The 15,262-nt window shown below is 38.4% G+C and overlaps 1 protein-coding gene across 1 annotated transcript in view; it reads right to left on the bottom strand.

Annotated features, from left to right (window-relative positions):
• The window catches only part of PHLPP2 (PH domain and leucine rich repeat protein phosphatase 2), a 91,464-nt gene that overhangs the window by 24,694 nt on the left and 51,508 nt on the right, over positions 1-15,262 (bottom strand). Inside the window, exons 6-9 of the mRNA XM_075536902.1 lie at positions 13,288-13,442; positions 6,248-6,394; positions 5,116-5,346; positions 2,337-2,539 (exon numbers count right to left, since the gene is read on the bottom strand). Of these exons, the coding sequence (XP_075393017.1) occupies positions 2,337-2,539; positions 5,116-5,346; positions 6,248-6,394; positions 13,288-13,442 (736 nt within the window). The remainder of the gene's footprint in view (positions 1-2,336; positions 2,540-5,115; positions 5,347-6,247; positions 6,395-13,287; positions 13,443-15,262) is intronic.

Below are 15,262 nucleotides of genomic sequence, written 5' to 3'. Positions count from 1 at the left end.
TCTTTCTTCCATAAATGAATCTACACAGTACTTATTATTTTTGTGGAATAATTCACTTCACCTTATATTTGTAAGGTTTCTTCATACTGTTGTGTGGTGTAATTAGTTCATTCTGTGTAAAATTATTTTACACAAATATAATGTACTTATGTTAGAGTTGATAGGCTAGTATGATTAGGGCAACTATAACATTTTCGTTCATGTCTATTTATAGGTTAATAAAAGCATTTATGTTGAGTATAAAGCTGGGAGAGAAACTTCAAAATATTTATACCAATTTACACTCCCAACAGCTGATATGGTATTACCAGTCATCATTTCTGGTAGCGTGTACATTGGAATGGCATTGGAACTTCAATATGTAATCACATCATAATGACTAAGAAACTCTGGTGGCACAGTAGCATTGTGCTGCTAACCACAAGGTTGGCAGTTCAAACCCATCAACTGCTACTTGGGAGAAAGATAAAACTCTCTATTCCCATAAAGATTGATAGTCTTGGAAACCCTACACAGCAGTTCAACATTACAAATTAACACTACGTATTCTAACCTAACAATTGGTGTAAGCTACAGCTAAAATTTCTATAACTTGATCAATCAAGACAAAAATATAATTCCTAACTTTCTTTTGTCCTAATTCTATATTTCACAAACATAGAAATGTAAAAACAAAACTAGGAACAGTTTTTCACCCACCATCCTGGTTTTAAGAAATATTTTGTTTGATTTGCTATAAATGCCGGGGTAAACACCATCCTGGATTTGATTTTTATCATACCCATGAATCCTTTTGTAATGCTCTTGCACACGTATAGCTAGGAAAGCAATATTTTTTGTTTTTCTAAAATGTGCTATGATAATCACAGAGCACATACTATTCTGTGCTTTCTTCTTCTGAGAGTTCGCAACAAATTAATCCACGAAGCTGTGCAATATTCTAGGGCATAAATATATCACTATTTGCCCATTTTCTTATTAGTAGTAACTAATTTTGTCAATTATTTTCACTAGAACAATGTTGCAATATACACTCTTGTACATATCTTTCTGTATACACATAAATAGTACACACACAAAAAATCCCAAGGAATGTGATCAAGAATGATAAGGAATGTGATAATGAAATTGAAATTGCTCTGGGTGATAAGGAAGTTGGAATTGTTCTGGGTTTGCAATAAGAACAGAAGAAAACAGGATGATCCCAAGCTTGTGTCAGCCTAACTGTAAAATGTTCCGCTTCTGTATCCTGCAGCTCCTTAGAAAAACCACATGCTGGTGCAAGCTAAAAGATAATGCAAAGTACTGTATTCTTTCTGTGTGACCCAATAAACTATATCCCTATAAAAAAGCCTGTCCCTAGTCTCAGTTCAGGGTCCACAACTGGCACTCACCAGAGTCTTGTGTGGTCCCCCTCAGCGCTGAGTCTGGACCCAGTAAACCTCTTAAACTATGCTCGGTCTCTGCTCGTTTTGTTTATTCAATGACCTGCATACAACAGTGGAAGAACTGGTAGAATCTGAGTTATCTGCAGGCCTGCCTTCCTGAACACTGTAGTATTACTCTCTAAGATGGTTTGAGCTTTACCATGTGATCCCACAAACTTCAGCGCAAGGGAGCGCCTAGTGCTTCACCTCCTTTGCAGCACTTAACAATGTTTCATCTGCTGAGTAAAACTTTATATTGTTTCATTTGTATTTTTCTGGTACTTCATGAAATTGAATATGTTTTCTTTTAATTCTTTAAACACAGAGAGAGTAATTATAACCTCTTTTTAAAGAAGAACTCTGCTTAAAGCGATGTATGAGGGCTTGCATATTAAAAAACATTCCTAGAGAAAACCACTAAGATGAGGGATTTCTAACTGTCGGAATGTGGCAATATTAGTTTTGGGGGTTGGCAAAATTTATCTGTGAAAAGTAAAATAATATTTAAGTTTTATAGGTCATATCAACTCTCTTACAACTATTTAATCCTGTCATGGTGATATGCGACTAGTCATAGACCATACACAGACAATAAGATTGTTTCAGTCACTGTTTATGTACATGAAAATTCTAATTTCGTATAATTTTCATACACTTAGTTGGATATTTTCTACAAACATTAAGGAAATGTAAAAACCATGATAGACAAAAACAAAGGTAGTGAGCTGGATTTGGCCCATGGACTATAGGTTTGCTAAGCTGTACTTTAGACTACCAAAGTCATTGCTTTTTGAACATTTTGTCCCCCACCCAAGACCCTCATGAAGACCTCAAATTCTGTTTTGCAACAGACCGAGGCGCATCCCAGAGAGAAACCTCTGCCTCTGCTGCAGAAGGATGAAGACTTACTGTTTGAGTTGGCGTAGAGAGTTCGAAGGGAAAAGCCACTGAGTGTCAGCTCCCTCAGGTGGTTCCGCTCACAATGTAGCTGCTCCAAGCTACATAAAGAGCTAAGATCTAAGTCAGTCAGTTGATTGTCTCGCACATCCATGTAGGTAATGTATTTATTTCCCTCCAGATTGTCAATAACTATGGTCTTCAAATGGTTCATCCTAATATTATAAGAAAATAAATTCTATTAAATATGCTTAACAAAAAAAATAGGAGGAATAACATCCCTTCTCTTTCCTAGACAGTTTTGACTACTAGTCTAATTTTGCAAGATCCTATATAAAAGGGCTCCAGAAAGTACGTGGGAAAATCCCATTATCTTTTCATTCCATTTTCCCATGAATATTTTGAAGTTCCCTTGTGTAAGTAGCAAGAACAGCTTTAATCTTGAGCACTAAGCTTACAAACTAACTTAAACAATGCCGATTAGCAAATACACATAAAAGTTACATAAAGAGAAGGGAAAAAACTGTCAGGACTAGGTATTATTTACTGGGAATAAGACAACGAACAAGAAGATAGAGAAAATCTTTTGGATTAGTGGGTATAAAATTAGTCAGTTATGGCAGGGCCATGTTAAGAGAACAAGGAGTGGTCTCCACACTGCACATCTCTAGTGTACAAGATTGGTTTTACATTGAAAACCGTCTCTGTTAGAAGCACATGGAATGGCTCAAAACCCATCTGCAGAGAATCTAGTCAGCTGAAGCCTCTAGCAAATTCCCTCTAGCCAAGGTTAAGGGGCTCTACAACAGCTTGACAACCGGACGGAGATCACTGTAAACTCTATTATGCTGGATCAAACTTGATACACGGCCAGTTGACCTCCCTCTGCTAAAAAGAATTTTAGGCTCAAGTATTTCCTGTTTGTTCCATGACAAAAATTTCTTCCCTGGCTTTTTAAAAAATTGATGGTAATCTTTACTTTCTTACTCATTATTTATATTTTTATCTTTACATTATTATTGTATCCTTGCCATTTTATTTTGTTTTTGTTCTTTGTTTGTGTTGGGTCTCCAAGTTTATGAAACACAGAAGGAGGAGATGCACAGAGATAAAAACTGATGCAATGGTTTATCGGGGACGTAGGGTAGGAGAAAAGGAGGGTGAGGGGCTTTTGGGAACAAGCAATGAATGCAGGAGGAGGGAGGGAGCACCAGAACCAATTGTGATTATGTATATATAACTCATTTAAAAGCGACTTAACCATGGAAATGTATTATATGTGAATATTATATTAAGAAAGAGAGGGGGGGAGAAAGAAACTAAACTGGACCAATGAATATGTAGCACAGGTGAAGAAAATAAATGTTGTTGCATAAGAGGCATTGAGTATGTCAATAGTGATAGAATAATTTGGAAAAGGCTATCAATAATGGGTGTACAACACGAAGAGTCTAATCAATGGCACTAAATTATACATGTAAAAGTTGTGAAATTGGAGAATGTTCTGGTGTGTATGTTTTTGCCATAATTGGGGAAAAATTACATGAATAACAATGACTACAAGGAAGAAGAAAATGTTCTAGAATTGAATATGGTGATGATTGTACAACTCTTCTTTACATGAATGAATTATTGAATTGTATGACGTGGATGAAATACTAATAAAACTTTTAAAAGCATATGAAATGGTACAAGAGCAAATTATGGAAAATTAATTCTTGGCTCTTTTCTATACAAATACATGATTTAATAATGTATTCAAGCCTATTAAAGTTTTCCTGTATTCCAGTTAACCTATTACTATATTCTTACTAGGATTATCAATGACACTGTATAATAGAACTTTCAGTAATTTTTTTTAATTTAGGAAACTATGATAGCAAGAAAATTCTTGGCTACTCTTATTTTTTATTAGTTAAATCTTTAAAAAATCTAATTATAATATTTATATTGACTAATGACTCACAAGGAAAAAGGGAAAATTTATGGACAATAAAATTACCAGTAAATATACAAATAGATGCTCCTTAGTAAGTAAATAATTGATCAAAAGAGTGAAAGGCTATTTTCTACCCACTTGTCTCTCCCTGGATCAGTCTCTAGAAGAGAAGGTCATGCTTGGTAAAGTAGAAGGTCATTGAAAAAAAGCAATTATGGAAGAGATGGATTGACACTGGTTGCAACAGTGATCTTAAATCTACCAATGATTGTGAGGCTAGTGCAGAGCAGTGTTTTGTTCTGTTTTACAACGGAGCACTATGAGTCAGAACTGGCTTGACGGCTCCGAAGAACAAGACTGACAAAAATGAAAAAGACTACAAAAGGGAGAGTGGTGATTAGTCCACAACACGGTGGATATAAGGAATGTCACTCAGTTGTACATACAGAAAATGTTGAAATGGCAAATGTTATGCTACATATTTGTACCAAGCATATCTTTACCAAACAAGAATGATAACAATGTGACAAGAGAATTCTCATAAAATGTTGCTAAGTATTTATCATGTGGAATACCTGTCTCATTCTTAATCCCTCTGTTAATGAGTGCTAAGTGAAGTTCTACTATAACTACAGCTTTTTAAATAGTCTATAGCCATACCACCCTGATCGCACTTGATCACATCTGATCTTGGAAGCTAAGCAGGGTCGGGCTGGGATGGGAGTTTTGTAAATATGTATTTCTATAATGTTCTAAAATCCTAGTATTTTATGGAGAGTCTTTATGGAGGGAAAATTTAATTTAATTCTAAGGGGTCAATCTAAAGGAAGATAGGATAAAGGCCAACATTACCTTAAATCCACATGCTTGATATGGCTCATTCGGTTTAGCACCCCTAGGTTTAGGACTTCTAGTTGATTTCCTGCCATAACCACTTTATCTAATGTAGTGAGCTTTTCATAAACCTCAGGAATTTGACAAAAGTGGTTGAAGGAAATTCCCAGGGAAGAAAGCTGCTGTAGATTTCCCAACTCTTCTGGTAAAGTAGTCAGGAAGTTGCCATCAAGACAGAGGGTCTGAAGACTGTAGGAAGAAAGCACACGACATTTTATGAAGAATTTACTTGGAATGGAAATCCAAAACTAACAAACTGTCCCAAATCGCTTATCCAAAGAGATTTCCCCACACACGTACTAGGTGGAGTAGCGAGGTGGGCTGCTAACCACAAGGTAAACAGAAATCCCCAGCTGCTGCTCCAAGGGAGAAAGACAAGGCTTTCTACTCCCATCAAGAGTTTCAGCCTTTTTCACTCATTGTTCATATTTTATGTCCATCTTACTATTGTTTTACCATACTGCGCTATTTCGTCTGTGTTCTTTACTGTTTCTGCTGGGTTTACCAGTTTGTAAAGCACAGAAGGAGAGGATGCTTACAAATAAAAACTGATGCGAGGGTTTACAGGGGACATAGGGACAGGGAGAGATTAAGGGGATTTGGGGAGTAAACAATGAAGGCGGGAGAGGGAGGGAGCACTAGAACTGAATGTGATTTCGCAACTCGTTTTAAAGGTGATTTAATCATGGCGGAAATGTTCTAAAATTGAATGTCAATGATTGTACAATTCTTTATATGTTGAATAATTGAAATGTATAATATGTGGATTATATGCCAATACAACTTAGAAAAAAAGAGAGAGTTACAGTCTCAGAAACCCACCAGGCAGTGCTACCTTTGTCCTTTCAGGTCGGTATGAGTCAGAATTGACTCGATGGCAGTGAGTTTGGTTTTATAAATAATGTGCACAAGTGTTTTCTTCAACACTAAAATAATTAGAGAGTCTCTGGTGGTGAAACTGAGGGCTCAGTCACTGTTGAGGGCAATTCAATTTTTAGTTGTCAAAATGGCTGCTGATAGAACCTTAAAATCTACAAGATGTATTTCATTGTTGGGGAAGAGATAGACCTAGTAAAATTCAGATACTTACTTGAGCAGGTTGCCAATCTGGTTTGGCAGATTGTGAATTCCATTACAGGAAAGATTGAGTTCAGTCAGTGTAGAGATCTCACACAGCAATGTAGGAAACAACCCAAGCTTATTATGGGACAAGTTCAGGCCCTTCAGCTGAGAAAATCTAAATTGCAAAGGCACAAATTACAGTACTGAATGACAACTGGTCTTTTATGCATGACAAAAAGATCTATTTCATATGACTATTGTTTCACAAGAATTTACTGAACACTCACTACCAGCCAAATACTGTGTTTAACACAGAGGATACTACACTGCCTCACACAAGTCGGGGTTGTCAAGAATATAATGTGGAATGTGGTCAAAATTCTCTCTTCTCTTTCTTTAAAAGGAAGAAAATCTAGAGAGAAAAAGTTTTACTAGTACTATCCTTGAGTTGCAAATAATATATGATATGTGTGACATCGTTTTTTTCCCCTTTCATGTCTATTAATGTAGCATAGTGGTTATATTGGACTACTAGTCGATAGTTCAAAACTTTGAGCTGCTCCAAGGAAGAAAGATGAGGCTTTCTGCTCTCAAAGAGTTTCAATCTCAGAAGTCCACATGGAGTACTTCTACTCTTTCCTATACAGTCACTATGAATGGAAATCAACTCAATGACAGTATTTTGAATTTCTATATGAAACATTCTATACTCCAACACAATCAATCAACCCATGGCCATAGGAATAACTAACAAATATATACTTGTTACAAGCAACTTCTAATCCCCTTATAAACAACTTCTTTATTCACACTAAAATTATGTTGATTCAACTGTCACTTGAAATTGATAAGTCAATTAGAACTTGAAAATAAAAAGGAATTTCAAAAGGTTTATGTCAAGATCTCATTATCTTTAATCCCACTTTTTCCTCAAACTTATTGAAGTCCTCTCATACATATGTGATATGGCATTTTCTTGTAAAGTGATCTAATGTACAGAATGAAACAGTAATTTTAATGCTATTTGGTTTAAAGAAGTTATCTATAATGTACTAACTAGAGATGGTAACACCATAAAGTGTTACCACAGAATCTCTTTGGTCATAACACTTAAGAGCAGGAACTCTGTGATTATACAAGGTTCAAATGGTATGGCTCAGGTGATTTCCTACCTTGATGATGATGTTGTCAACTGCTCTAGCTTCTCCTCCAAATTCTCAACCTTTGATTTCCAAGACTGTTCCTTTGGTGTGGTGCTTTTACTTCAGAATTTGTAACCCAGTCCTCAACCTGGATTACTCGTGTTTTTGTTTTTTTTAATAAATCATTTTATTGGGGCTCATACAACTCTTATCATAATCCATCCATACATCAATTGAGTAAAGCACTCTTATACATTTGTTGCCCTGGTCATCTCAACATTCACCTTCCACTTGGGTTCCTGGAACCAGCTCATTTTCCTTTTTTCCCTCCCCCTCCCTCGTCATTCCCCCCTCCCTCACGAACCCGTAATAACTTATAAATTATTACTCTATCCTATCTTACACTGCCTGGCGTCTCCCCTCACCCACTTTCCCATTGCCCATCCCCCAGAGAGGAAGTTACACATAGATCCCCGAGATTGGGTCTCCCTTTCTACACCCCCTTCCCTCCTGGTGTCACCACTCTCACCGCTGGTCCTGAGGGGTTCATCTGTCCTAGATTCCCTGTGTTTCCAGATCCCTACTGCACCGCTGTGCATCCTCTGGTCTAACCAGGTCCGCAAGGCAGAATTGGGATCACGATAATTGGGGGGAAGAAGCGTTCAAGAACTAGAGGAAGGTTTTGCGTTTCATTGTTGCTACTCTGAACCCTGAGTGACTCATCTCCTCCCCACTACCCCTTTGCAAGGGATGTCCAGCTGTCTACAGATGGGCACTGGGTCCCCATCACACACTCCCCTCATTCACGATGATATGATTTTTCCCCCTGCCTTTGTTGTTTGAAACCTGGTCCCCTCGGCCCTTCATGATCACACTTGTTGGTGTGCTGCTTCCATGTGGGCTTTGTTGCTTCTGGGCTAGATTACTCGCGTTTTCAATAGCAACTCAAAAGGAAAAGATAAATACCCACTCTCTAAAATTATAGTGTTTTCACTTCTACATAGCAATATTACTAAGATAGTAATCTCATTATCAAATACAGACTTATGCTTAAAATTTTCTTCTAAAACATACTATCTAATAAGCCCTAGTATTTTTAAAATTTATTCTAGCAATAATAGCTATTAAGGAGATATATGTCTTGTAATGTACATTATCTTTTAAATCATGATATACTTCAAGCTAAGGTGTAATTACCTACTTCTCCTTTCCCAACAACAAGCCAAATTATTTACATCACATATGTATTCCTTTGAATCTATTTTTATGGAGTAGGAGAGTGGGTGAGAAAAGAGATCTACATGGCATGAAAATGGTTCCTTCAGAAGAGAGGTTTCATAGCTGACAGGCTGTAGATTTGGCAGAAGCAAGAACAAAACAGAGATAAAAATCCTGCCACTGAGGCATGGTGGGAAACGATCAAGGGTAAGGTTGCTTAGAGAAGAGGTATACTCTAGCCCAGGTGGCGATGAAGCATGGTAGTAGGGCAGGAGGAAGGTCAAGGGAGATGGAGGAAAGAGCTAGGAGTCAAAGGGCATTCATGGAGGTCTAGACAAAGACATGTACATGCAAATATATATAGGAGGATGGGGAAATAGATCTATGTGTCTATATTTATAGGTCAAGTATTAAGGTGGCGGAAGGACCTTGGGCCTCTACTCAAACACTCCCTCAATGCATGAATACCTTCTTTTATTAAATTGGAACTCTATGATGCTCACTCTCCCAACACAACGGCTGGAGCCAAAGTGGGTTAACAAGTAAATGTGGTGAAGAAAGCTGATGGTGCCCGGCTATCAAAAGAGATAGTGACTGGGGTCTTAAAGGCTTGAAGATAAACAAGCGGCCATCTAGCTCAGAAGCAACAAAGTCCACATGGAAGAACACACCAGCCTGTGTGATCGAGTGGTCCCAAAGGGATCAGTTACCAGGCATCAAAGAACAAAAAATCATATCATTGACTGCACACCTCCATGATAGGATCGCTGAAGACAAATGGGTGCATAAGCAAATGTGGTGAAGAAAGCTGATGGTGCCCGGCTATCAAAAGAGATAGTGTCTGGGGTCTTAAAGGCTTGAAGGTGAACAAGCGGCCATCTAGCTCAGAAGCAAATAAGCCCACATGGAAGAAGCACACCGGCCAGTGCGATCACGAGGTGCCCAAGGGACCAGGTATAAGGCATCATGCAAAAAAAAAAAAAAAGATATAAGTGTGTGTATGTATGTGTATATATGTATATATATATCATATTAAATGAAGGGGGAAGTGCAGAGTGGAGACCCAAGGCCCAAGTGTCGGCCAATGGAGATCCCCTCATAGAGGGGTTTAGGAGAGGAGATGGGTTAATTAGGGTGTGAGGTAGTATCGATGAAGAACACAGCTTTCCCCCAGATCCTGGATGCTTCCTCCCCCCAACTACCATGATCCGAATTCTACCTTGCAGGGCTGGATAGGACAGAGGCTGTACACTGGTACATATGAGGGTTGGAGGTACAGGGAATCCAGGGTGGATGATACCTTCAGGACCAAGGGTGTGAGGGACGATGCTGGGAGAGTGGAGGGTGAGTGGGTTGGAAAGGGGGAACTGATTACAAGGATCCACATGTGACCTCTTCCCTGGGAGAGGGACAGCAGAGAAGGGGGGAAGGGAGACTCCGGATAGGGCAAGATATGACAAAATAACGAGGTATAAATTACCAAGGGCATATGAGGGAGGGGGGAATGGGGAGGGGGGGGGGGAAAGAGGACCTGATGCAAGGGGCTTAAGTGGAGAGCAAATGCCTTGAGAATGATTGGGGCAGGGAATGTATGGATGTGCTTTATACAATTGATGTATGTATATGTATGGATTGTGGTAAGAGTTGTTTGAGTCCCTAATAAAATGTAAAAGAAGAGAAAAAAATGATTAGGGCAAAGACTGTACAGATGTGCTTTATACAATTGATGTATGTATATGTATGAACTGTGAAAAGAATTGTATCAGCCCCAATAAATTGTTAAAATAAAAAAATTTTTAAAAAAGAAAAAAAAAATCCTGCCACTGGGAATGCAATTCTTTGCATCAGGCCTATTTTCTTTTGGTCACTAAGTTTGATCCTTTTGATTCCTAACTTTCAATAGACAGAATCTCTCGAAATGCACCCTCACTGTACAGCAGGAATTATTGTCAATGATTCATATAAAAAGATTATCCAAATACTGGATGTTATAAATGCAGCAAAAAAAGAAAAAAGCAATGAGGGTTCCTTGTGGGGAAGGTGGGAGAGGGTGGGGATAAAGGGGACCTGATATCAAGAAGTTCAAGAGAAAAGAAAATGTTTTAAAACTGACTGTGGTAGCAACTGTACAAGATTGCTTGATGTGATTGAACTATGGAATGTTATGGTATCTGTAAGCGCTCCCAATAAAATGATTTTTTTAAAAAAAGATTATCCAGGAGGCCAATAGCAGTTTGATGCTGCATCTCTAACAAACATTTACACAAATCTTGTTTAATGGTAAGAAAAATGAAAACTGTACTTCCTCTTCCAAATGGAAGTGAAAGTTTAGGATGCACACACATCTGTTTACTGCAGCATTATTCACAATAGCAAAAAGAGGGAGACACCTAAAGGAAAATCACCAGCTAGTAAATATATATATATATATAATTTGTATATAGGGAAAATCAATACACAATAAGAGGGAACACATCATGACCAGTAATGACAAAATTTATGAGTGCACATATTCACTGATATGTTAGCTAAATGGGTATGGAATTGCATGTAGGAGTACATCATGAGCATAAATGGCTTAAGATATTTTAGTTATCTGTGCTGCAAAGATATCCTGATATAATGTAGAGCATACAAGAGCAAAGTTACATAAACTTCTTAGCCATAACTAAACACCTTGAGGAATTTTGGAGCTTAGGACGGGAGTTCTGGGGGACATAAGAAAGTCCATGAAGACCATGATCCACATCCCACTTTGTTAAGTACTTCTGCAGTCTTAAAAGCTTGCCAGTGGCCATTTAGGAAAAAACTGTTGGTTTCTTCATATTCAAAGCAAAGCAGAGGAGAAAAATCAAAGCCTCAAGGAGACAATTAGTTCAAAAAAGACTAGTGAATCACAAAACCACAGCCTCCACTAGCCTAGGACCAGAAGAACTAGATGGTGCCTGGCTACTACTACTAGTTGCTCTGATCAGAATTGCAATGGAAGGTTCCAGACAGAGTGGGAGAAAAACAGAACAAAATTCAGCATCATAAAGAAGACCAGACTTACTGGTGTAATCTCTGAGACTATGGCCCTCAGATACCCTTCAAACCACTTCCAGAAACGGAATCCACTCCCAGAGATCAACTTTCAGCCAAACAACAGGCCTATAAAATGAATAATAATGCCTGTAAGTGATGTGTACTCCTCAGAACAATCAACCATGAGACCAATGGGCAGTCTTTGTCCAAGGACAAAGTTCACCAAAAGTTCACCAAAAATCACCAAGGGGTAAGAAAATGGGAAGGGTACCTGAGAAGAAGTGGAAAGAGTGCTATTACATTGAAAGGACTGTATCTAATATGAAACAAAATGTGTTTAAATGTTTGTATGGGAAACTAATTTGCTCAATAAATTTTCACCCAAGTCCTAATAAAATGTTCAACAGAAAACAGGCTTAAGACATAGAATTTAAAGTAAACAAGCAGCCATGTAGCTCAGAAGCAATAAAGCCCACTTGGAAGAAGCATACCAGTCTGTGTGATCACGAGGTGTCAAAGGGATCAGGTATCAGGCATCATCAAAACAAAAAATTGTGAATGGGGGGGGGGAGTGTGGAGTGGAGAACCAAAGCCCATCTGTAGGCCACTGGACATCCCTTACAGAAGGGTCTCAGGGAGGAGACGAGCCAGTCAAGGTGAAATGTGGCAACGATGAAACATACAGCTTTCCTCTAGTTCCTAAATGCTTCCTCCTACCCCACTATTAAGATCCCAATTCTACCTTACAAATATGGTTAGATCAGAGGATGTACACTGGTTCAGATAGGAACTGGAAACACAGGGAATCCAGGATGGATGATCCTTTGAGGACTAGTGGTGTGAGAAGTGATACTGGGAGGGTGAAGGGAGAGTGTGGGGATCCGATTACATGGATCTACATGTACCTCCTCCCTGGGGGATGGATAACAGAAAAGTGGGTGAAGGGAGACATCGGACAGGGCAAGATATGACAAAATAATAATTTATAAATTATCAAGGGTTCATGAGGGAGGGGGGAGCAGAAAGGGAGGGGAAAAAATGAGAAGCTGATGCCAGGGGCTTAGGTGGAGAGCAAATGCTTTGAAAATGAGGGCAATGAATGTATAAATGTGCTTTACACAATTGATGTACGTATGGATTGTGATAAGAGTTTTATGAGCCCCTAATAAAACAATTTAAAAAAATAAATAGAACTTTACTTGGAGTACTTAATGCAACTTTTTGAAAGGCATGTCATATGAATTAAGTAGAAATAATGAGTAGATGCTGCAAGAGTGATCAATGCAATCGCTGTTCTTAATACATACAAAACAGAATTTGGGAAAGTTGTGATTATTTGGGAGTCTTTAAAGAGGTTAGGAAATGTCATGAGTAGAGCTCTACCTTCCCCCCAACCCCTCCAGATCTTGTCAACAACAGCGAGCTGGGCATCAGTAGAAGGTATTCCCTCTACCTCCTCTCTCGTCCCTCCTTGATCTTTGCCCAAAACAATGGGTGTACACTGAGCTGTGCACTTAAGATGTGTACACGTTATCTATTGTCTCCATGAAAAACCACACACACACACACACACATACAATAGATATATATAATGGAAAGCACAGTAATTATGACATTGATTATAATTCAGTTTTAATGTTAGTTTGGAAATCTATTTTATAAATGAAAAGAATTTTCTACATACTTGTGCAGGGAGTCTAGGCCGCCTGGTCTTTCTAGTTGCATAAAGTTATGTCGCAAGTTGAGGTAGGTGATATCTTGACTGTAGAAGAGATGCTCAGGAACCTCCTCAAGACTGTAGCATGAAAGGTCAACTGTACTGATTCGCTGGGACACCACCTGAATAAAATAAAAAAGGACAGTCACCTGGGCCAGCACTGATGTCTTTTACTAAGTGTAAGGAGGAATGGCATTTTTACACAGAAGCATGGACTAATAAAAGTTAGGGGGAAAATGAGATCTTTCTATTCATTTATAAAAGTTAGCTTATTTTTATTTTGCCCTGACACCATATGCTGTGAATAGTTTGTATAGAAATTGCCAAGTAGAAACCTAATTTGCTATGCAAAATTCCACAAAAAATACAATAAAATATTATTCTTTAAAAACAACACATATTAGGTAAGCAGGACCCGGGGTGTGGAATCCTGAAAGAAAAGGGAACTGGACTGATGAATTATAACATGTCCTTCTGTTTAACAGAGATACTCATCTGCTCTGTGTCAGAATCCCTGCTAGACTTTTGACGACTTGTATGTTCTTTTAGTTTTCTTCTTCTTTTTGTTTTCTGTGTTTATCTATACAAGATAAGCAGGACAGGAAAAATCCTGCAGACACAGTGATAAGACCGATGGTTCCTGGGAGGCACAGGACAGGAGGCGGCCAAGGGAGGAGAGTGATAGCCAATAAATATGGGTACAGGGGAATAATGGCATTAAAATGGATGGCAAGAGGGATGTAGTTTTTCTGGTTGTGTCTGATCAACAGAATTTTATCTAAGGAATTACTGAGAGGTGAACGATGTGTACACATGATAGTGGGTCAGGAGGAAAGAAGAAAAACCCATACATATATGTATATATATATATATATATATATATATATGCAAATATATAATTACTTACATATAGGTATATTTGTTTATATATGTATATAAATGCAAATACAACAAAGAAGCAGATGGCCTCTGGGCCTCTACTTAAATCTTATCTCAATACAAGGATGGTTTGTTCCAGTAACGCGGCACTGTATGATACTCACCTTCCTGACACAATCGCTTAAGACAAAATGGGTGCTAAGCAAATAGTGAAGAAAGCTGATGGTCCCCATTATTAAAAGATAAATTGTCTGGGGTCCTAAAGGCCTGTAGTCAAACAAGAGGCCTTCTAGCAGGGAAGCAACAAAGCCCACATGGAAGCACATCAACCTGTGTGATCATGAGGTGTCACTGGGAAAAGGTATCAGAAGTTCAGAACCAAGCAGCCAAATCAGTGTGAAGGGGTGGGGATGGATATAGTGGAGACCCAAAACCCACCTGCAAGTTCCTCTTAGAAGGACCACAGGCAAGGGATGATGAATCCAGGGGGCACTAATGAAGCACCGAACTATCCTCTGGTTCTTTAATATTTCCCCCCCTTACTAATATGGTTTTTATTTGTTTCACCTCATTAATCATGTTAGACTTGTGTATGTTCAAATGTACAATTGATATCATTCAATAAATGAAAGCCAATTTGGAGAACCCTTCAGAAATAGTCATAGGAGTAACAGTTGCATGAGGGAAGGGAAGGGAAGTGAGGAGTGGGGAGAATGGGGAGCAGCTGTAGCACTGATGACCGTATAACACCACTTGAGGGCAATGGCAAGCAAAATTGTACATAAATAGATATAGTGGAAGGTGTAAGACATGGCAAAAAAATAAAAAATAAGGGTTCCTGAGGGGGACGGTGGGGGAGACAAGGGGTAAAGGGGAGCTGATATCAAGGAGTTCACGAAGAAAATGTTTTGAAACTGACTATGTTAGCAATTGTGCCATACTACTTGATGTGATTGAACTATGGAATGTTATGATATCTATAACAGCTCCAAATTAAATGATTAAAAACACAAAACAACAGCACAAGCTGCTTGAAAAAAAAAGTAAAAGGTTAAAAAAAGAA

Source organism: Tenrec ecaudatus, chromosome 18 (assembly GCF_050624435.1).
Source record: "Tenrec ecaudatus isolate mTenEca1 chromosome 18, mTenEca1.hap1, whole genome shotgun sequence".
Taxonomy (NCBI): domain Eukaryota; kingdom Metazoa; phylum Chordata; class Mammalia; order Afrosoricida; family Tenrecidae; genus Tenrec; species Tenrec ecaudatus.
This window is presented reverse-complemented; position numbering and strand designations above follow the sequence as displayed.